This window comes from Passer montanus, unplaced genomic scaffold (genome assembly GCF_014805655.1).
Source record: "Passer montanus isolate IOZ18808 unplaced genomic scaffold, ASM1480565v1 scaffold46, whole genome shotgun sequence".
NCBI lineage: Eukaryota > Metazoa > Chordata > Aves > Passeriformes > Passeridae > Passer > Passer montanus.
In genome coordinates this window covers 1998760-2019624 of record NW_024369485.1, presented here as the reverse complement: position 1 = coordinate 2019624, position 20865 = coordinate 1998760, and the positions used below count along the sequence as shown (strand labels likewise).

The 20865-nt window shown below is 42.5% G+C and overlaps 1 protein-coding gene across 3 annotated transcripts; it reads left to right on the top strand.

The window, feature by feature from the left end:
* Positions 1–2844: 2844 nt before the first annotated feature.
* LOC120508215 lies at positions 2845–17403 on the top strand. 3 transcript variants are annotated; one of them, XM_039721589.1, is made up of 22 exons: positions 2845–2885; positions 3239–3291; positions 5447–5539; positions 6783–6910; positions 7587–7730; positions 8340–8435; positions 8953–9120; positions 9190–9286; positions 9377–9600; positions 10334–10487; positions 10563–10771; positions 10859–10976; positions 11110–11315; positions 11787–11904; positions 12452–12621; positions 13691–13764; positions 13843–13970; positions 14772–14961; positions 15382–15523; positions 16085–16181; positions 16323–16395; positions 16488–17403. In XM_039721589.1, the coding sequence occupies exons 2-22, from the start codon at positions 3249–3251 to the stop codon at positions 16489–16491; spliced, it is 2676 nt and encodes an 891-aa protein (XP_039577523.1). In that variant the 5' UTR covers positions 2845–2885; positions 3239–3248; the 3' UTR covers positions 16492–17403. The 3 variants fall into 3 exon arrangements, with proteins under 3 accessions (XP_039577523.1, XP_039577522.1, XP_039577521.1); XM_039721588.1 differs by lacking the exon at positions 2845–2885 and adding an exon at positions 2907–2991 and having other exon boundaries at positions 8340–8423; XM_039721587.1 differs by lacking the exon at positions 2845–2885 and adding an exon at positions 2907–2991.
* Positions 17404–20865: the final 3462 nt, after the last annotated feature.

Genomic DNA, 20865 nt, shown 5'->3' with positions numbered 1-20865 from the left:
AGGCATAAGCCTGGGACAGGAGTATCCCCAGCATAATCATGGCTCATTTCGATACGGAGCGCAGTGAGCGAGGGATGCAGGAAATTCTGAGCACTCCTTAGGAAACACTGCCGAGCACCAGCAGTGCTCAGCACTTACAGACAATGTGAACAGACACCACAATAACCCCTTTGCTCACTATGTGACCTGGCCATGCTCTGAGCATCAGCAGCTGAGCTCAGCAGAGCCAGGAGCATCCTGCTCACACACATCACTCCCCTGGTCACATCAGGTCACCAGAGTGCACTCCTGTTCACAAGGTGGGATACTGTCACTCACCCAGACTCGGGGCCCAAGGTATAACTTCTCTGCCTTCAGCATGCAGCAAAGGCAGGGTCCTTTTCTCATATCTGTTTCTGCTCAGATTCACTTCTCTATTGGGTTAACCTTCTCCAAATCTGAGGATCATTTCTGCTCTAGGTGTTCTACACATCCCCCAATAAGATAGTTTCTTCATATAGTTTGTGACACCCATCAGTCTCTAGATATTTTCCCTTTTACTCTTGGTTTTGATGTCTTATTTTAAAAGTCAACAGTTTCTTCCTATTTTGTTAACCCAATTGCCTTAAATCTGCATTTTATACACTTGCTTCTGGCAGACTTCAGCTGTCCAGGGAAGGCTATGCAAAATCCTCCACAGAGGAGACAGGATGAATTGGCTTTGGGTAGCAACATTTTCACAGCAGGGGGATTACAGGGTGGCTTCTGTGAGAAGTTTCCAGAAGCTCCCCTCATGTCCAACATCCAATTCTGGCCAGCTCCAGGACAGACGTGCTGCTGGCCGGGGCTGAGCCCATCAGAGATGATGAGAGCATCTCTAGGATAACAAAGTTAAGATGGAGAAAGAAAACTGCAGCCTAGAGAGAGAACATGTGAGAGCAACAGCCCTGCAGACCCAGGGTCAGTGCTGCAGGGGCAGGAGGTGCTCCAGGTGCCAGAGCAGAGATGCCTCTGCAGCCCCTGGTGCAGCCCATGGTGAAGCAGCTGTGCCCCCAGAGGTCCTTGGGATCACAGAGATCCATCTGCAGGCGGATCCCACCAGAGCTGTGGGTGCCTGAGGGAGGCTGTGACCCTGGGGGAAGCCTCTGCTGGAACAGGCTCCTGGCAGGACCTGTGGCCTATGGAGAGAGGAGCCCATGCTGGAGCAGGTTTGCTGGCAGGACTTTTGTCACTGTGGGAGACAGTCTCTTCCTGAAGGACTGCGTCCCACGGGAGGGATCACACTGGAGCTGTGTGCAAAGAACTGCAGCCTATGGGAAGGACTCACATCGGAAAAGCTCACATAGGACAGTTTTCCATGGGAGGGACACTGGAGCAGGGGAAGATTGTGAGGAGTCCAGTGTAGAAAGGACATTGAGACACTTGAGCACATCCAGAAAAGGGCAATGAGGCTGATGAGGGGCTTGGAACATGAGTCCTGTGAGGAATGACTGAGGGAGCTGTGGGTGTTCAGCCCCTTAAGGACTGCGTCCCACGGGAGGGATCACACTGGAGCTGTGTGCAAAGAACTGCAGCCTATGGGAAGGACTCACATCGGAAAAGCTCACATAGGACAGTTTTCCATGGGAGGGACACTGGAGCAGGGGAAGATTGTGAGGAGTCCAGTGTAGAAAGGACATTGAGACACTTGAGCACATCCAGAAAAGGGCAATGAGGCTGATGAGGGGCTTGGAACATGAGTCCTGTGAGGAATGACTGAGGGAGCTGTGGGTGTTCAGCCCCTTTAGAAAAGGAGACTCAGAGGTGACCTTATCACTCTCTACAACTTCCTGAGAGGTGGTTATACTCAGGTGGGGTTGCTCTTTTTCTCCAGGCAGCAACTGACAGAACCAGAGGACACAGTCTCAAGCTGTGCCAAGAGAAATATAGGTTGGATATTAGGAAAAAGTTTTTACAGAAAAGGTGATAAAGTATTGGAATGGTTTGCCCAGGGAGGTGGTGGAGTCACCGTGTCTGGATGTGTTTAAAAAGAGATTGGATGTGGCACTCAGTGCCATGGTTATTTGAGTTGTAAGGGCTGGGTTGGGCTTGATGATCTTGAAGGTCTCTTCCAACCTAGTGATTCTGGGATTCTGAGTCCTCCCCTGAGGAGAAGGGAGTGGCCACAGCCACCATTCTCTGTTGTCCTGTGCTGCTGCTGGGGAAGAGGGAGAAAAATTGGAAGTGGAGTGCAGAAAGAAGGCATGGGTAAGGGAAAGTACTTTTAAGATCTAGTTTTTATTTTTCATTATTCTACATTGATTTGATTGGCAGTAAATTAGACTAATTTTCCCAAGTCAATTTTTTTTCCCCCCAAGACAGTCACTGGTGACTGATCTCTTCCTGTCCTTATATCATTCCACAAGCCTTTCCTTATATTTTCTCTCCCCTGTCTAGCTGAGGAAGACACTTGGCATCCAGCCAGGGTCAACCCACCACACAAGAGCACAGTAGTTGCAAAACAATGGATCACCTCATGCTTTATCAGAACAGCACCAATTTCACAGAATAAGTCTGAGCAGGAAGGGCACCACAAGGACCATCAAGTCCAGCTCTTAGGTGACTGGCCCATAGGAGGAATCAAACCCACAATTTTGGTATTATTAGCAACCTGCTCTAACCAAATGAGTCTTGAGAGCCTGATACTTAGGAGATGACAGACATAAAAATAGAGAGACCTGGGAAGCAAGTAGGAGCAGATTTAATCAGTAAAGCAAATAATCAGGTGATGTGAATTACAGGCTCATAATGAGGAGGATAAACAGCTGGAAAAGGGTCTCATCAATATAAATGTGACAGCCTTTCTATTTAACCCAAGACTGAAAGCCCAGAAAGGCTTTGATTTCTATGCAAAATTGAGAAAGGAGGTTTGTTTGGTTTTGTTGTTTTTTTTTTTGGTGTAGTGCTATAAAGGAAAAAGCACCACACATAGAGGCTGAATAAATGAACAATGAGGCTGAGCTTAGTGCAGAGGTGAGAGCTCTATGGCTACTAAACATAAATTATCTTACTTAAGGCAATAAATGTATTAACTTTTCTGGTTTATTTTCCCTAATTTTCTAGAGATTACTAAGAAAAATTATTTTTCCAATTTCCAGTCTAGAACTGTTGGTCTAAATTTAAGGCTAATTTAATATTCTGAGGAGAACTTTCTGAGCAAAAAATTTGTTATCAACTTGTCACAGCTGCAGCTACTGCTAATCCCTATCTTCTCTTACAGGTTGTTACTAATGGTGATATTTTTCTCTGGGGTATGGACTCAAGAGACACCAGGTAATTCTGCTACAAACTGATTTCACATCAGTTTGCAGGCTTCTCCACTGGTGTTATCTAGGCTTTTGTGTGTGTTTCAAAAGAGTCTGAAGCTCTTGTTGCAGCCTTATTTGCATGTTTTTCTGTGAAACTTTAAACATACAAGGATTTGCTGGAAACTGTATTCTTTAGTTTCATGTATCACTATATTAAGCAAATGTTTCTACCTTTCCTCACTCTGGTAATAAATACTGATGAATTAATAAGGAATTCATTCTTATTCTCTTGAGTGTAGTTGTTGTTAGTCTCCATACAATATGTAAGGTCTTTTATCATAGTTTAACCTAGCTAAGTACTAGGCAGCTGTTTACTCATTCCTCATCCCCTCCCACCCCAGCAGAATGGGGAGGAGACTCAGGAAAAGCCTCATGGATTGAGAACAATATTTTAATAATTGGAATCAAATAAAATATGACAATGCTAATTATAATCATCATTTTAATTTTTAACATTATAAAACCTAAGAAAAAAATTGTGATGCACAATAGTTGCTCATGACAACTGATGCCCAGTCTGTCCCCGAGCAGAGATTGGTGCCTCCAGCCAATTCCCCCTGTTTATATATAGGTCATTACAGTCTATTGTATAGAATATACATTTGGCCAGCTCAGATCAGTTGTCCTGACAGTGCTACATCCTGGCTTATTGTGTACCTCCTCCCTGACACAGCATGACCCACTTAAAAGGTCTTTGGCTTGGTGCTAAGCACTGCTCAGCAGCAACCAAAACTTCAGTGTGTTATCAGCATAATTCTTGCACTGAATCCAAAATACAGCTCTCTACCAGCTACTAGGAAGAAAATTAACTCTATCTCAGCCAAAATCAGGACAAAATTTTATAAAGATAGCAGTGATTCATCTCAGAGGAAACAGTTTTCTTAGCCAAAATATTTCCTTACAAAACAGAGCTGGTCCTGGAGCAGCAGATGCAGAGAATGGTTTCTAGGACTGTCTGCCCTACTCACGGTGGGTCCTGTACAAATATGCATTGGCCATGCCCAAAGAGCAAAGTAAATAGATACTGGAAAAGGTTTTATCCAGATTGGAGTAATTATCTAGCTTCTGCACTGAATCCAGTTGGTAGCTTGGAGTGTGGGTGGAATAGGGTCATGGTCACCAGCATCTGTCTGCTGCTCCTTAGTGTGACCATCTCTGATGTGGGAATTGCATCACTAGTAAACTTCAGCCTATGGTGCTGAACCTTGTAGGAAAAGGAATCCTATCAGCTCTTAAAATGCACCATTATTGTAAAAGGTCTAGCTGGTGTTAGCTCATGATGCCATAGAAACTCCCGTTTGAAGCAACAAATCCCCATTTATTAGATGTGCATGTCAAATGAGAAGCCTTCCCTAATCCTGCACTTAAGACAGTGTATACCTGCCGTCAAATGAGAAGCCTTCCCTAATCCTGCAGTGTATACCTGCTTCTCCTGCCTGAGAGGTTTGGGAGCCATGGCCTGGTTTGTGCTGTGGTGACAGCTTGGGACTGGAGCTTCTCAAGCTATTTTCTCTGTTCCTGTGTGGTTCTTTCCCAGTATGAGCCAGCTGGCTTCTGGTACTGGTACTTGGGTAAGTGACCAGGGTAGGCTGATGGAAGGGCACAGCTTATGTGGCTGCTCTCCACCCAAACTGGCTTTTGGCTCTTGTGAATAGAGGGGTGGAAGTTTCTGGTTATTTTGTGGTTGGTTTGTAGGGTTTTGTTGGTTGGGATTTTTTTTGTTTAGAGGTTGGGTTTTTTCTTTTTTTCAGGACTGTGTGGGACTTTGATGTTCTATTTTATTTCATCTAAGGTGTTCAGACTGAGGCAGCCAATGTAGTTGGCTAAGGTGTTCAGATGAGGCTGCCTTTTTGACCGTGTTCCAAAATCCTATTTCCATGACCGGCTGTTGCAGGTAGCATTGCCAAATCATCAAACACCATTACTAATAGGATACTCATTTTGGAGCTAGCTTTTCTCCTGGAATTACTGCCGGCATAAACACAACCTCTCACATCTCCTGACCAGAGATGTATGACTGTCACAACACTGACTTTATAAAGCAATCTGGGAAACAGCAGATTTGTTTGTATCTTCTTTTGAATCCCCATCTTACCAGCTTTTAAATACATCTGACACAGGACCCATGAGTTCAGAGTGCTTGGGGGATCTTCTGAGGATAACACTGAATGCAGAATACTTTGAAGACAAATACTTATCTCTTTTTGTTGTTGGTAAGTAGATGTAGAAGAACTTGGTGAGAGAATTACATATGGTGAAATGTTAAAAATTCTCTGAGGTGCTTCTATACTAGAATTCCCTAGATCTAATACTAGATTAGTCTACTATTATAGATCAGCTTAGTTAGCTGATCTCATTGTAAGTAAACCCAGCTGCTGCCTTGATTTCTGAGTAACCTATACTGTTGACTTGTTTTTTGATAACTTAGTCATGATCAGACTTGATTTTGGGCTCAAATTGAAATGCACATGGTAGTTTCTAGGCATGTTAAAGCTGGATCTCATGGAAAATCTCATGAGTTTTCTTTGTGATAAGAATGTTTTTTAGTAACAGCACATACTGTTCTGAAAATTCACCAGCTGAAGCTGGCACAATATTATTTATTTTTGTACTAGTGGCTTCAGCTTGGTGGAGGGGTATACTTAATGAAGTTTAAGAATTAGCTAGGTATTCTAGCTTAGTAGTCACTGGACTTAGTAGTCAGCAAGTGGTACATTTCTGTGAAAAGCATCACAGAATGCCTGGAAGGGCACAGTGATAATACTTTTGGGATATAAACACCTGCTTTAAGATTATATATATAAATGTAAATTTGGCCTTGAAAAAGCTCTCCATGCCACCCATTTTTCTGGAAGTGGTTTTTGTGTCAAAACCCACTTAAAATGTGTTCTTTGTTCAGACATCTTCACTCATACACAAAACCACTCTGTAGTTGGGTTACATATATCTTAAACTATAAAGTGATTTTTTAAAGGAAAAATCCAAAACAACTAAAATACAAAACACTAAAAAGCTCCAAACAATTAAAATGGTTTGTATACTAAAAATATCCAAGTGAATCTTTAGTGTGTCTAGTAGTCTTTATCATCCTGGTGAATTGTCTCCTGAAGAGACTCTGCAGGGCAGGCATCAGAAATATGAGCCTGTGCCAGCCACAGGTCAGGGTCCTGATGTTGCTGCTGTCATCTGTCACCATATTGGTGGTTTGGGGTTTTTTTCCATCTCCAGTCCTTCAGCTGCAAGTGTTTAGTGTCCCAGTGTGCCTGTAATTTTACCACTCTTTTTTTCTTTACATTTAGTCACAGCTAACTGTTCCCACTTTGCAATTCTCTGAGCCCAGGGAATACAGCTGGGTTGTATCACAGCAGGTTCAGCTGAATCCTTATGCCAGGGCAGGTTTCTCAAGGAGTTAGCAGAGTAGGAGTTATACCTGTTAATGCTGTTCTTTGCCTGTAGATCAGTCTGGCACAGCCTGGGAGCTCAATGAGGCCGTGGCAGCACAGTGTGGCTTTACAGTAACCTACACCAGCTGGAGGAGCATTCAGCTCCGTGCTTCTGCACTGAGCTGCCATTCTCACTTAGAGGTAAGTCTGTTACAGGCACTTTGACTACAGTGCTCTTGTACACTAACTTTATGTGAGAAATTACTGAATTTTTGATGGACATTAACTGAGGTGTCATAATGTCTTGAGTTATCTGTTAGCAGAGAATAATATTATTTTCTTCAAATGTATCCAGAGGTCTAAGAATGTTCCATGATACTGCCATTTGGAGGGCCTCAGATGAACACGTGAAGTATATCACATGTGCCCTTAAAGGGCAACTATTTTCTTGTGGATTAAATAGGGAATTGCATCTGGCAGCCACGTTGCACTCTGACCTAACAATATTAAGTGTCCTGAGACACATCACAGTAAAAAGTAAAACTTTGATTACTGGCTCACTGCTACTATGTCATAAAACACAAAATCAGTTATCTCTTTGGTTTGTTTGTTTGTTTTCTTATTGTTCAGTTCTGGGGCTGTGCAAAAGGAACAAACCTGCTGCCCAAAATATTTATGTTGCTGTGTAGCTATATACCTATGTGCATACATTTTGTGCAGTTAATGAAGCTGAAAGTGATAATGCTTCAATATGGAGTTGCTCTTCTGTGCAGAAGCTGGCGGGTGTATTTTGTATTTAATTTAAGGTCACAAGGATAGATGGTGCCCAGCTAGGGAAAAGCAGTCTAACAGGCAAATGTTCTATTTGCCCACACAGAAAGATGTGTTCACAGTAACTATACAAATCAAAGCATCTCACAGTCCTGACATGAGCAATGCTACAACTCATCTGAAAAGTGCAAGTTGCCATTATGGTCCATGGAGCCCCAGAGAGATAATATGTGAAAATAACTACATGGAGGTAAGTACTTATGGAAAGTGCTAGAAGCAAAGAGGTAGGTACTGCAAGATGCTCTCTTAGATGTTTCCAATCTGTATTCCTAGAATTTTGTCAGCTTCAGACTGCCCCATCATGAGCAGCTTGTTAGTGGGTGCACAGTATGCATCTTAAGTGATACATTTATATTTTGGTTGTGTAACTTACATTAGCAGTAATAGCTAATAAAGCTGTAAATTCATATTAAAGGTTAAGAAAAATCATAAAAAGGTCAAGCTTGTAGATTGAACTCACTGAATGTTGCCCCAATAAATCTTATTTGAGACAACTGAGACTGTATACCTTCTGAAGGAAATTTCCCTGCTGGGGAGGAATGCAGAGGGGGAAATGGACTCCTGTTGGAAGAGGATGTTGAAGTCAAGAACAAACTCTGGTCTTAAGTGGAAATAGAAAGTAGAAGATAGGTGGAAAATTAAAAGACATTGAAATCAAGCAGACTATAGGTGAATCGCCAGGCATGGTGGCATTTCTATCTAGGAAATTCTGGTTTCCCTTGCAAAAGGCTTGTAGGGTGTTGAAGACAAGTATGTAATTGCTATCAGCAAACCTCTTACAGATGTTTTTTCCCCTCAGGTTTCTGTCAGGAGGGACGTTCCACAGACTATAAAAGACTTTGTTCGAGATGAACCTGAGGACTGGACTCTTGTATTTCCAGAAGTAAAACTACAGGTTTTCTTTAGCAAAAGCTAGTGCTACCTCTGGCACAACCATCTTTCTTTTCATTAACCACGCAGTACTTTCAAAAAGTACTTAAGTAGCAATAACAGAACTTGTGTATCAAGTGGTTTTAGTGTGTTTTTATAGATTAGTTGTAGGCTGTGTCTCCAAGGAAGAAATCAAGTCTTCCCCAGGCAAGAGACTGTGAAAAAAACAAGCAAACAAAAAACAAAAACCTCTTTAAAACCCCATGGCCCAGAAAGAAACTGAAGAGGTTTTTTTCTTCTTGGACTCTGTATGTGCAGAGTCTGCAGCAGTGCAGTTAGTGCCATTAGTTACTCTCTGTTGCCCTTAATATGGAAAGTTTTCTGTGTGCATGAGGTGGGGAAAGCTGGAGGGATATCCCACTAGTAAAATTCAAAGTAAGGCAACAAAACTTCTGGGCAGTTCAACACCGTCAATCATTCAATGTGATAAACCTGTTACTTTGAACATCATGTTTAAACTATTAATGCATTTCTCTGGGTAGGCAAAGGCAGAAGATACCTCAATATGGCAAATAGCATTTCATCAACCAGAAGAAAAATGGGCTCTGCTTGTGAGCAATGCTTGGAGTGCAGGTTATGGACTCACTGCCACGGACTCCAGGGTTCTGCTGCGAGTGCCATACACTGCTGCCCAAGTTCAGCTGGTCGAGGTTGGTGTGCTCCTTCTGGCCCACCAAGATGCCAGGCTGTGCAGCTCTGACCAGATTCCTTCCCTACAGGATCAGGGAGTTACCTTTTCTCTGCTGAGATCAAGTACATTTTACAAATACCAGTGGGTGATCCTGATGGTGGATACTGCTGTGGCATGTCCTGTAGGTAAGGAGTGTGTAACATGCTCCAATGCCAAAATGCACAGGGACAGACTCACAACTAGTGAGCTGACAGCTTTCATGTCTTGTCCCTAAGATGGAGTGGACTACACGAACCAAACAATCACCTGGACTGTTCCAAAGTATATTCCACCACTCTCTGCTGGAATGACAAGCTTTAAGGATGTGCTTGTGGAAGCTGGTGTGGATCTACACAAACTCTCTGCCAAGGAAATGGCTTCCAGGAAATATGTGTTATTGAATGAGTTAACAGCAATTACAATGAAGATTCCAATAGGTGCAGAAGGTGGTTATTACAAGGTTGGTGATCTATATTAGGTGCCATGCAAGCAATATTCTGGGATATATGTTTTTTTTCTGATGAGGAATAATTCATCTTTTGGCTTTCAAATGAAAGATGGGAGTGAGGGAGAACAAAGGGTTTGTTAAAAACTCCAGAAGCCCTGACCAAAGATAGTATTTGTAATCACCACTTTATGAAGAATTTCTTTTCTTGCAAGCACAGGTAGACAGAATCTTACACAGAACTACTGATTCATTATTTACTCAGGTTAACACAAAGCTTTCACCTATTAGTCCTGATGTCATACTCCTCAGAGATGGTTCTAACTGGATTGTAAAGCATGCATGGGTTCTGTTGTATTTTACACAGACCACTTGAGAGAATGGGAATAGTCCAGCAGACCACGTGCTCTTGGGATGGGTTGGGACTGCACATCTAAATCTGGCTGTTTGGGGTGAACTGAGTCCTGGGCAAACATAGCAACTGAACTTCTGGTGAAGTTGCATGAGCAACCCTGTTCACTGTGAAGTAGTCCCCTGCTGCTTTGAATCTTGGGGAGTGAGAGATAATTTTCCAAAGGTAGTCTTCTGAGTATTCTGAGTTAATCTAAACAGGGATACAAGAGATCGGGATTCCGGAACAAAAAGGGCAAAATTGGTTGGGGCTGTAGATTTAGCTGATCTTGAGATGCTTCAACATAACTTTAATGCAAAATCAAGCCATACTAAAGGGTACTGATTTGAATTCTAGACTTCTGTGAGCAATGGACAGCTTGGGGTAAAATACACCATCAACTTGTTCTTGGAACACCAGTGGGAAGACGACAAATGGGGACTAAACAAACATACTATCATCAAGGAAATAGAAACGCCATTTGAACAAGTGGAAGTTGCTATAACCAGTAGTAAGTAGCTGAACACTGAATTTTACCAAAGGTTTTGGTACTGTTAAGAGCTTAATGCTATTTGTTCTTTTTCAGATTTAAATCTGAGTGCAAGGCTAATGAATGTTACAGTGGGAACATTCCTCCCAGATGCTGAACTTGTGAACTTAACCATTGAAGGGGTTGTTGTGGCTGTACCTGAAGCTGTTCAGCATGGCTACCTAATACACAGGACCAGATATGCTAATGGAAGCAAAGCATATGTACTACAAGTCCCACTTGATGCACCAAGTATTAAAAAAGAGGTGTGTACTAAGGCACTGCAGCATCCCACGGTATAGAAATGATGATATCACTTGGTGATTTTTCATGTGTAAATATGATTTTCCTAGTACACGGGAGAGGACATGAGAGCATACACCCTGAATGTCACACTCGCATTCATCACCTATCCATCAAGTGAGACCTTTGTTGTCCCAGTAATTGTACTGTCAGCTGTGAAAGATGCAGGTAAACTTTGTGGAACTTGGGTGAAACTGCACCAACCCGGCTGTGAGCTGGGCTGGTTTCAGCCAGGGTGCTGCCAGTCCCAGGGAGCTGCACTAAACTGATGGCAGCTGGCTCACTCTTGGTTCTTCTGCAGTACTGCCCAGTGCAACAGGGTTTTGTGATGGGAAGAACCTTCATCTCATTATCACTCGTGGGAATGTGGACCAAAACTGGCTGCCTTTCATCTCAGACTGGCACCTGACCCAAGAGGCTGCACAGAAGTACAACTACATTCTGAGGGACAATGGCACTCACCTGGCAATCTCTGTCCCTTTCCTTTCTCCACATGTGAGCTATGAGGTAAGGCTGCCAACATGTAGCAATTGAAAGGCATGTTCTAGCTGTGAGATGTCAACAAGACACAGTATATCCTTGAAAGCAAAATAAAACTTTTCTTTGAGACAGTCTTCATAACGTATAATGGAGGATTATTTTCTGCCCTTGTAAGAAAACTTTAATTTCCCTTAGTTAATGTTGGCAGAAATGACCAAGAAAAAAAGAAACATATTCTGCATTACTGTATGGCTGAACATCTTTAAGGACAACTATACGTGCAGTGGAGTTTGTGTTGCATTCTTCTGCAAAACAACTGAAAAAGCTTACTGTGTGAGCTTCTGGATTAAAAACATCCTGTTTAAATACATCCTATGGATTTGACTTTGCTCAAGCTCCATTATCTTTGGCTTGTGATAACCTGCCCTCTTAGTTTTTGAATGCTTTAGTTGAACAGTATCTTCATTCTCTTGTTTATCCTGTGATTGTCATCTCTAGGCCTTTCATACCTCTGCAATAAAGGCTTCATTCTACTTAACCTTGAAGGATGACATCACCTTGGCTCAGAGGAGAGACTTCTCAGTTTCCTGCATATTTTCACCTTCAGAGCTAATACGTAATGTTGGGGATTAGCTGTTAATGCTGTTTCAGTTGCAAAACTAAACCATGCAGTCCAAAATGTTTCTAGGTTTTAGAGTTGTGTGGCACTCTGTTTGCTTGTCAGCTTTCCTACCAGTTAATATGCCACAAGGCAAGTCAAATTAAACATTGGAGTGGCTATCCTGCCTAGTACAGGAAGGGGGAAGGAAGTGGGAAAGTCTACTTCCACACACACCTCCAAAATCAAGAAGCTTTTTTAAAGGGTTTTTGTGGTTATTTTGAGAATTGAATGAGGTGGGGGGTTTTGGTGGAATGTGGGGAGAATCAGCATATAAAGTAGTCATTCTAAAGATGTTAGAACCCTAGATACTAAGAGTTTTAACAATTCATTAGTATTAAATGTATTGAATATCTTGGCTAGAAAAATCCTTTTGAAGAGAGTGAGAGCTCCTTGTGAGCTGCCAAAAGAACTTCCCAGCAAATCCATTCAGAACATCTTTGTTGTTAGGCTACAAAAGGAGGTTGAATCCTGATTTGTGTGAAAATGTGTATTTCTCTTTCAGAGTGCCTGCCCAATGGCACTGTGATCATTACTGCAATCAAACTGGTAGGTGGTGAAGACCTGGACACTGCTCTGCTTGTCTTGAGGGACAGGCAGTGCAAACCCAGCCTAGTGACAGAGAAGACTGCAACCTTCAAGTTCGATGTGAACACTTGTGGAACAAGTAGAAAGGTAAGGACTTAGTCACATCAAGTTTACTCTGCACTGGGGTAGGGTTATTGCTAGACCTGGCAGGAGTTCAGAGGTGAGCTAAAGCTGCATGGAAGTCACAGCTGAAACCAGCACAGTAGTACATCTATACTCTTTCTGAGCTTACTAAATTCAGTTGAGCAGAATTTCTTATTGAGTAAAAATGGGTTTTTTTCCAGGTCAGAGGTGCTTTCTGAAACTTGCCTTCAGTTTGACAGCTCTAAATTGTTTCCTTGTGGGCTTGAATGGGAGTTTATGCTGGCCAGATATACTTGTATGCCTTGCAGAAACTCTGGGTATTGCTAATGACTACATGGCCAAAGACTAAAGTGGGTGCTATTCCTACCACCAAATACTGTACAAATAGAAAACAAACAAAATAACAAATAATCAGAACATGCCTAAATTCAGATCATCATAAATGCAGCTTGTTTCTGCATTGTTGCATTTCATTCTACTCACTGATTCAGTAAATAAGCTCAGCTGTTCTTTTTCTCAGGACCCATGCACTCCCTTTCTAGGGTGTTCTGTCATATTCAAGCTAATAAACTTTCTTCTTGACTATGGCATAGCTGTCACCTGTGGTTAACTTTAGTTCAGTGGCCCTTGGGTAATTCCTGCCTACTTCTAAGCACACTCTGCTCAGTGCAATCTGGCAGTCAAGCAGAGGAACGTAGATATTGTGCCAAACACAAATCAGACTCTAGATCATCATAAATGCAGCTTGTTTCTGCATTGTTGCATTTCATTCTACTCACTGATTCAGTAAATAAGCTCAGCTGTTCTTTTTCTCAGGACCCATGCACTCCCTTTCTAGGGTGTTCTGTCATATTCAAGCTAATAAACTTTCTTCTTGACTATGGCATAGCTGTCACCTATGGTCAACTTTAGTTCAGTGGCCCTTGGGCTGTTGGTTGGTAATTCCTGCCTATTTCTAAGCACACTCTGCTCAGTGCAATCTGGCAGCCAAGCAGAGGGATGTATATATTGTGCCAAACACAAATCAGACCCCAATGTGACTGTCCTGTTTGTAATGATGTACATCCTTCAGTTCAACAGCACAACTAGGACATATGAGAACGAGGTACTCTATTTCAGACCTGGCAGTGATATTCCCATATACCAGTAAGTGTCATTCCCTAGCCGAAGGTTGTACGTGTTATTTTGGCTGTAAAAAATCTAATACTAAATATTTTCTTTCAGACTGAAATTTCTCTGCTTGTATGCAGTCGAGCAGACTGCTGATGTTCAATATGAGTCTAAGAAGAACCCACCACCCAGTATTAAGCCAGGGTCTGGCTGTCTCTCTCTTTCATTGAAGCTTTTCAAAGGTAACATCTCTGATTAGACTCTATAAAATCACTGAATGGCTGAGGCCAGAAGGGACCTGAGGTTGATCTTACTCATCCACTCTGCTCAAGCGGGGCAGTGTAGAAAATATTCCCCAGCACCATCTTTAGATGACTTTTAAGTATACCAAAGGATGAAGTGGAAAATTTTTAAGGCCTCTAACAGGACTTTTCTCTTCCAAAATGCAACATAAATCGTCAAATGTCAGTAGTGGAACAGACTTAGCATCACTGACACATGTATGGTTTTCCTGCCTCGTCTGGGCATGATGCAAGTTTTGTGTAGTGAATAGGACAGCTTCTCTGTCCTATGAACTCCTCAAGTGTTGCTAAGCAGGTTCAGCAACTCACTGCAATGGATGTAACCTGTGTCAAAGATACTGCTTTAAAGTGGCACCTATGCCAAAAGAATGGTTCAGGCTTCAGTTAACCCTAATACAATGACTGGAATGGCTATTATGATTTTTTTTTTAAATTCATTTTCCCTTCTCCATTGTCTCTCAAACTTTGAGACAATTTTGAATAAAAATCTTAATGGCTTTTTGCAGAAGGAGTGTTTCATTTCTGGATCCTCAGAGCCAGGGAATATGTTTGAGATTTTTGCTTTCATTGCTGATCTCACTTTCTTGTCGTTCTATACCCAATTCTTGACATTTGTATGCTGTCTCAGGTTTTAGCATTACTGTGCCAGAGTAAATGGTAGAGGAAAAAAGAGTGAAGCAGAAAGTTTGCAAATACTCCCTCCATAAAAAGGAAGTTCCTAATATCAATACTCTCTTACAGAGAAATCCTATTCAGAGCCCTACCAGGAATCAGAATATCCTGTGGTAAAATACCTGAGGGAAGCTCTGTATTTTGAAGTTGAACTGCTCCAGCCTAAAGATGCAAGACTGGACCTAAACCTGGATGATTGTTGGGCAACCAACTCCCAAAGCCAGGACAGCCTCCCCCAGTGGCACATCGTTATAAAAGGGTGAGGAAGGCTTCCCTCCTCTGTTTGGTAACTGCTCAGCACAAGGTGCTCTACCTCAGGTGGGAGGAAAGGGGAAGAGGTAGAGGTGGAAGTGGCAGAGGTCACTCTGGAGGCAATTGCTGCTGATCTGTGGGGCATGCGTTGGTGTCAGCACAGTGGCTGTGCCTTCTGGGGCCAGCAGGTCGTGTGAGTGGCCAAAAGTGCTTCTAGCTAACAGTTCTGGCTGGAAAGAAACGGCAAGAAGCAACCCTGAATGTGGCCAAAAGCAGGGATCATGAACTGGGGAGATCCTATTCATTCCCCTATGGCCCAAGGAAAATGGAGAGGGAAGCTCTGCTGTATTTCATCTCTTTGCTGTGTTTGAATATCTGCTTGAAGGTTTAGATCAAATACATTTCCTCTCATTTACTTCCCAAACAGGTGTGAAAACAACCAAGACTCCTACAGAACTGTCATCCACAAAGTTAATTACAGCCTCAGAGTAAAATTTCCCCAGCACCTCAAGAGATTTGAAGTGAGGATGTTCACCTTTGTCCAGGGCACGTCGCTATTGCAAGAGCAGGTCAGATGTCTCTGTTCTGTCATGAGCTGTTGGCAGTCCTGACAGGTGAGCCCAGGGTGATGCATGCAGCCAATGCTGTGTAAGGGCTCAGCTGGACAGCACTGCCTGGGGCTGCTGGACACCTCCTTGAAGGCGTAACACCCTGGGAGGGGTGAATAAAGGCCATCCACTTCTGTTCAGTTCACAAAGCAAGATTATAGACTCATTCAGGTTGGAACAGACCTCCAAGATTCTCAAGTCCAATCTTTGACCATCATGCCCACTAAATAATATTGTGAAGTGCCACATTTTTTGAGCACTTCCAGGTATAGTGACTCCACCACTTTTCTTGGGAGGCTGTTCCAATGCTTTGTCACTTTTTCAGTGAAAAACTTTTACCTAATACCCAACCTGAACTGCTCCTAGTGCAATTTGAGGCCATTTCCCCTTTGTCCTGTCACTAGTTGCCTGGGAGCAGAGGCCACCTCCCACCCTGACACAACCTTCGTATCCTTTGGGATTGGTACACATTGGATTCCAAATAAGACTTCCCTAAATAATCTAAATATTCTTGTCTTGTAGTTGTATTTCCACTGCAGTGTGGTGATCTGCAACACTAAGCAACAGCCTTTAGACCTCTTTTGTCCAAGGAGATGCAATCCTGGAAAACACAGATTTGGTAAGAAAACAGGCGTGTCTCAAGTCTCTCCTGTGGTTTTGCTCAGCAATTTGGCATCTGCTCTCACTAATGGTGCCAGGTTGCAGACTTCTAGTCCTAGATTATGCTGTACAGGGAATTAAAAGCTGAAATATCTTACAGCCCACAGTGCACATCCACATGGGCAAGTGTCATCTGGACCAGTGCTTGTTAGGAAGAAAAGCAATAAGGAGAGGTTGGTGTCAGTCTTAAATTACACTACTGGAACACCAAGTGTTCTGCTGCTGCAAGGTAACAAATTTGTGTCTATGTCTCTTCTCCCTGCAGGTGAATGCACCAACTTCTGACAGACTAAACAAGAACTACTTAATTTTATGAAGTTGCAGTTAGGTAGCCTAAGCAAGCACAGCCTGCTGCCCAGATTCACAAGTAAAATTGTTTCTGTGGTATCTGCTGGGAAAATAGATTATCAGAGTCTATGGAGAAAAGGGTCAGTTAATAAATACTGGGTCTAACTCTAAGTTAAATTATTGTATTATTCTTCTCTGTTCCTCTACAGCATTAAACTCTGTCTTTTGTGTGTTCATCTGACCTAGTCTGCTCAGCTAACACGTCTGAACCTTGTGTTGCTTTGCAGTTGGAAGCATCTGTTTTGGAGTAGGGGAGGAAGATGGCAACAAGTGTGAACCTAATTGTAAATCACTTCAAGCTTTTTTCATAAGCTTCTGTATGAACAAAGGACTGGGAGAGCTTAATGTCAATAAAAGAATGTGTGTTTTTTTGGAGTAAGATGGGATGAACATCCTTGATCCTGTAGTGGCTGTTGACAGGAAGGCTGTAAACTGTGATTCTTGCAGGAGTGTTGTGGCTCTGCAATGTCAAGTTGCCTTCCCTAGGTGGGTCAAATCACTCACAGGTAACATCAGTGACTGCTTAGCTGAGCATCCACACTGAGGATTAGCTGAGGAAAAAAAAAATTAGCAAAGACTTGTGATAGTAATAATGATAGTACATGGACTCTATCTGCAAAGTGTTAAGGATTTTTACTTACTAGAGAACGAGATGCTTAAGGGCTCCTCTGTCAGATTTTCCTCTGTGTCTTTTGTTTTGATTTTTTAATGGACAAAAATTTTCGTGGTTTCTTCTTTGCATCTGAAAAGTGGTGTGAAAAGAGTTTGGATTCAATATTGTATTTTCCTGTTCTAATGAAAGCTGCTTAGCATCAATCTTGATCCCTTAGAGGTAAATACACAATAATGGCTGTCTGCTTTTTAACTTTAGATTAAAGAGAATTATACAACAGGAAATTTCTGTGGAAGCTAACTTGAGCAAGAACATGTTTTCTGACTATATTAGCACTTTGTGAGACAGCATGGAGTAGAAAAAATTGTATCTCTGTTGCTACCTGTACAGAGATCCCACTAAACAGTTTGTGCTGCAACTGCAGCTCATTTAAGCCTTGCTTGTATTCTAGTTGCCTGCTAAGCATATCTGTAGTAGAACACTTACTGTCATTTCTGGAAAAATCTGTGTGGGCTTCATGATGAGAAACATATCAAGCATATCAAAACTGTTTTCCAGTAGAGAAGGCTATTGTGATGAAGGATTCATTTTGCTCCCCCTGTTGTAGGTGCAGATTAAAACCATGGAGCTGTGATATTGGAGAATATCAGCATGGGAATAGCAGGAAAATGCAGAACACATAAGCCTGACAGCAGATTTGATAAGTCGATAACTTGGTGCCCAGTGCTTTCCCCTGCGTTAGCCCACTGGTCTGAGGACTGGGTAATGCTCAGTCTGCAGGCAAAACCCATTAAGAAATCAAGGGAGACACCTCTGCCTGTGCTGCCAGGGTTTTGTACCTAAGAGAACACAGCCCTGGAAGCATTAAGTGGCATGGTGACTTGAGAAACCTCATGTCTCCTCAAGAAATTAGACTGTTAAGCAGTCTTTTCTCCAGCTGAGTGAGTGACAATCTTCATTTGCCTTCACCAGCATTGCACAGGCTGCCTTGAGGAGCCTGAGCCACTTTCTTATATTTGCACAGGGGAAAAGTGTAGCATTTAGAGTGTTGTGAGAACCAAGCCTGCAGTTGGGCAGCCCATTTCAGTTAAATCTGTCTTGCTTATGGCTTCCAGGGTTTTCAGTTTTTTTCTTCAAACCAAGACTCAAGGACATCATCAGGCATAGAAATTTGGTATTTACAATCTTTAAGACATTTTCATTTATTTTCATAAGCTTAGTCAACACCTTGAGATGCTTTATCTGTTGATGGGCTTTTAAGAGTTGTAGAAAAGCAAGGTGCCCAGGTACACTGTGGCTCTACTCTCCAGCTCTTCTGAAAGCATTGTTTAGTGTCTTTTTGAAGGATGAGTTACATAAAGAATCATCTTCCCTATTAACCTTTCTGCTATGTGGGAAAATTCAAGGACATTTCCCTCCATGGCTGGACAAAGATTTATATAAAGCTTCTTGTCAGATGTTCCAACAGCCTGTGAGATACACAAAATCCATTTGAATATCAGTAAAATCTTTTAAAGACATGACAGTACTACTCTCTCTACCTCAGAGGTGTCTGTTTATACTAAAATTCAGGAGCTGCCTTCCTGGCTATATATATAAAAAAGAAAAAATCTTCAAGTGTTTTATCAACACCTCTTTGCCTTTTAAGTGGATATTTTATGACCACATGCTTTTCCCCTGGTATCTGGGATGTTATTTTTATATCCCTGTTAACACAAGTTGAAAGCAGATCAATCTTCTTTGTTTATGCTTAACGTCTTCTGCAATTTCAACAGGTGAATGACAAAAGTGTAAGGGAAAAGAGAAGTCTGGTGTGATTTGTTTTTATAGGAAAATAGGAACAATAACAGAAATGTTATAACAGAAACTACAGATAGTTATTTCCATTTCAAGTAAATGTTGATAAATCACTGCTAATAAGTGATCTCATATCTGCTCACTGATAGGCAGAAATGTAATCTTTTCTATAGTCTGTATTCAATGACAGCCACTATTTTAAAACTTTACTGTTTTGGTGACTTAAAGTAGCAACAACTTATTATTAATATTGAAAAACTAAGTAAAGTGCCATCTACTTTTTTGTCCCTATTAATTTTCTCTCCCAGGCATATTCCTTTGCTTCTTCTTTTACATGCCAAACTCTTCAGTAAATGCTATGTACCTCATTCCAGAGGAAAACATGTTCTGACAATGTTCTAATGATTTGGAAAGCTTAAGGAAGTTCAAGTCTTGCCCTCTGCCACAAATCTGAGTTTTCAGCCCCTTCCATATTATTTCTTCTTTTATTTGTGCCTGTGAGCCTAGAAACACCTACAGTATTAGCTAGAATGATGAAAGAGCATGTGCTTGGGGAGAATTGCTTTAAAGCATAAATAAGGTGAATCTTCCTCCTTATCATGACATCAAGTACTGTAAGAGTGCAAGCCTAGGCTAATGTTGGTGTATAAAGAAGCAAAAAGTCAGGGGCTTGATCAGGGATGGGGGCTCAGAAGGATCCAGCTTCTATAGCTCATTAGAAACAGACAGATTTATTGGGATCTTTCCATTTTCCTGCCTGTTAAAGGCAATAAGATGATTTGTGGTTGCATGGCAGATAAACTGGGGAGCAAAACTCGGTCACCAGGCCCTTAGAAGCTGGGGATGTGTTTATGTTTTTGTGGAGTATTTTTTAGCTACTGCTAGGCAGAGCTGGAAGCACAGCTCCTGGCTTCCCTAGTCAGAGGGGATATGGCAGTTCCCAGAGAAGCAGCTCTCCCAAGGAACTGGCTGAAGCCCATTTGCAGGAGGTTTTCTTTATCCCAAGCACACCTATGTGCAGCCCAAATGTGTCACCATAAAACCTCTTGGCACCTACATGGTGCTCCTCAGCATAGAATTTCAAAGCCCTGTGTGTGTGCGGGCGGCCCCAGGCTCCCCTCTGCTTTGGGGGGTGGGGGGTGAGTTCCGTGGATCACAGAGCTGGGGCTTGCCTAGGGAGCTTCTTCCACTGTGAGCCCTTAACCACTGGGGAATATTCTCTCCTAGGTACTTACTCTTGTGCTCAAGGGGTGATTTGACCTCCTTGCCCCCCTCAGCGTCAGTGTCTAGCTATTGCTGCTGCTGGCAGCCAACACTGCTGCATGCTTTGTACAGAGTGGGCAGAGAAGCTGCTGTGCTCCTGGGTTCAGGTGGAAAGCCTGCCCTGCCTGTGCAAGCTTCCTGAATCCTGGGCTAATCCTGCCTGCAAGGCCTCCTCCTTTGCACTGCCGTGCCTCCTGCTAAATAGAGCAGTATCTTATCCTTCCAGCTGCCCAGAACAACCTGTGGTCCCTGAAACAGAAAATGAGCCCTGAGTCTCTTGTCATATCATTGGTACCAGCAACTGCTCGCTCCAGCAGCACCAACTGCCTCACAGCACCACAGGAGTTAACTGGTATAAATTCCATTATGTGTAACTGCCTGTTCTGCCCTGCCCTTTTCTTCCCTAATAAAAGGTTTAGGATGGATATGGGGTTTCTGAAACTTCTAGCACTGTGTGGTTACACCTGGTCCCCCCTCAGCAATTCACCCAGAGAGGAGACAGGGGCACAACTCGCAGCCTGAAGAACAGCTCAGGACAGCTGCTGGGGTCCAGTCATCTCACCTGATTTGGTGCTACTTGCCCATTTCCCTTGCCCTCAGCCTACTTCTGGGCTGTTTCTTT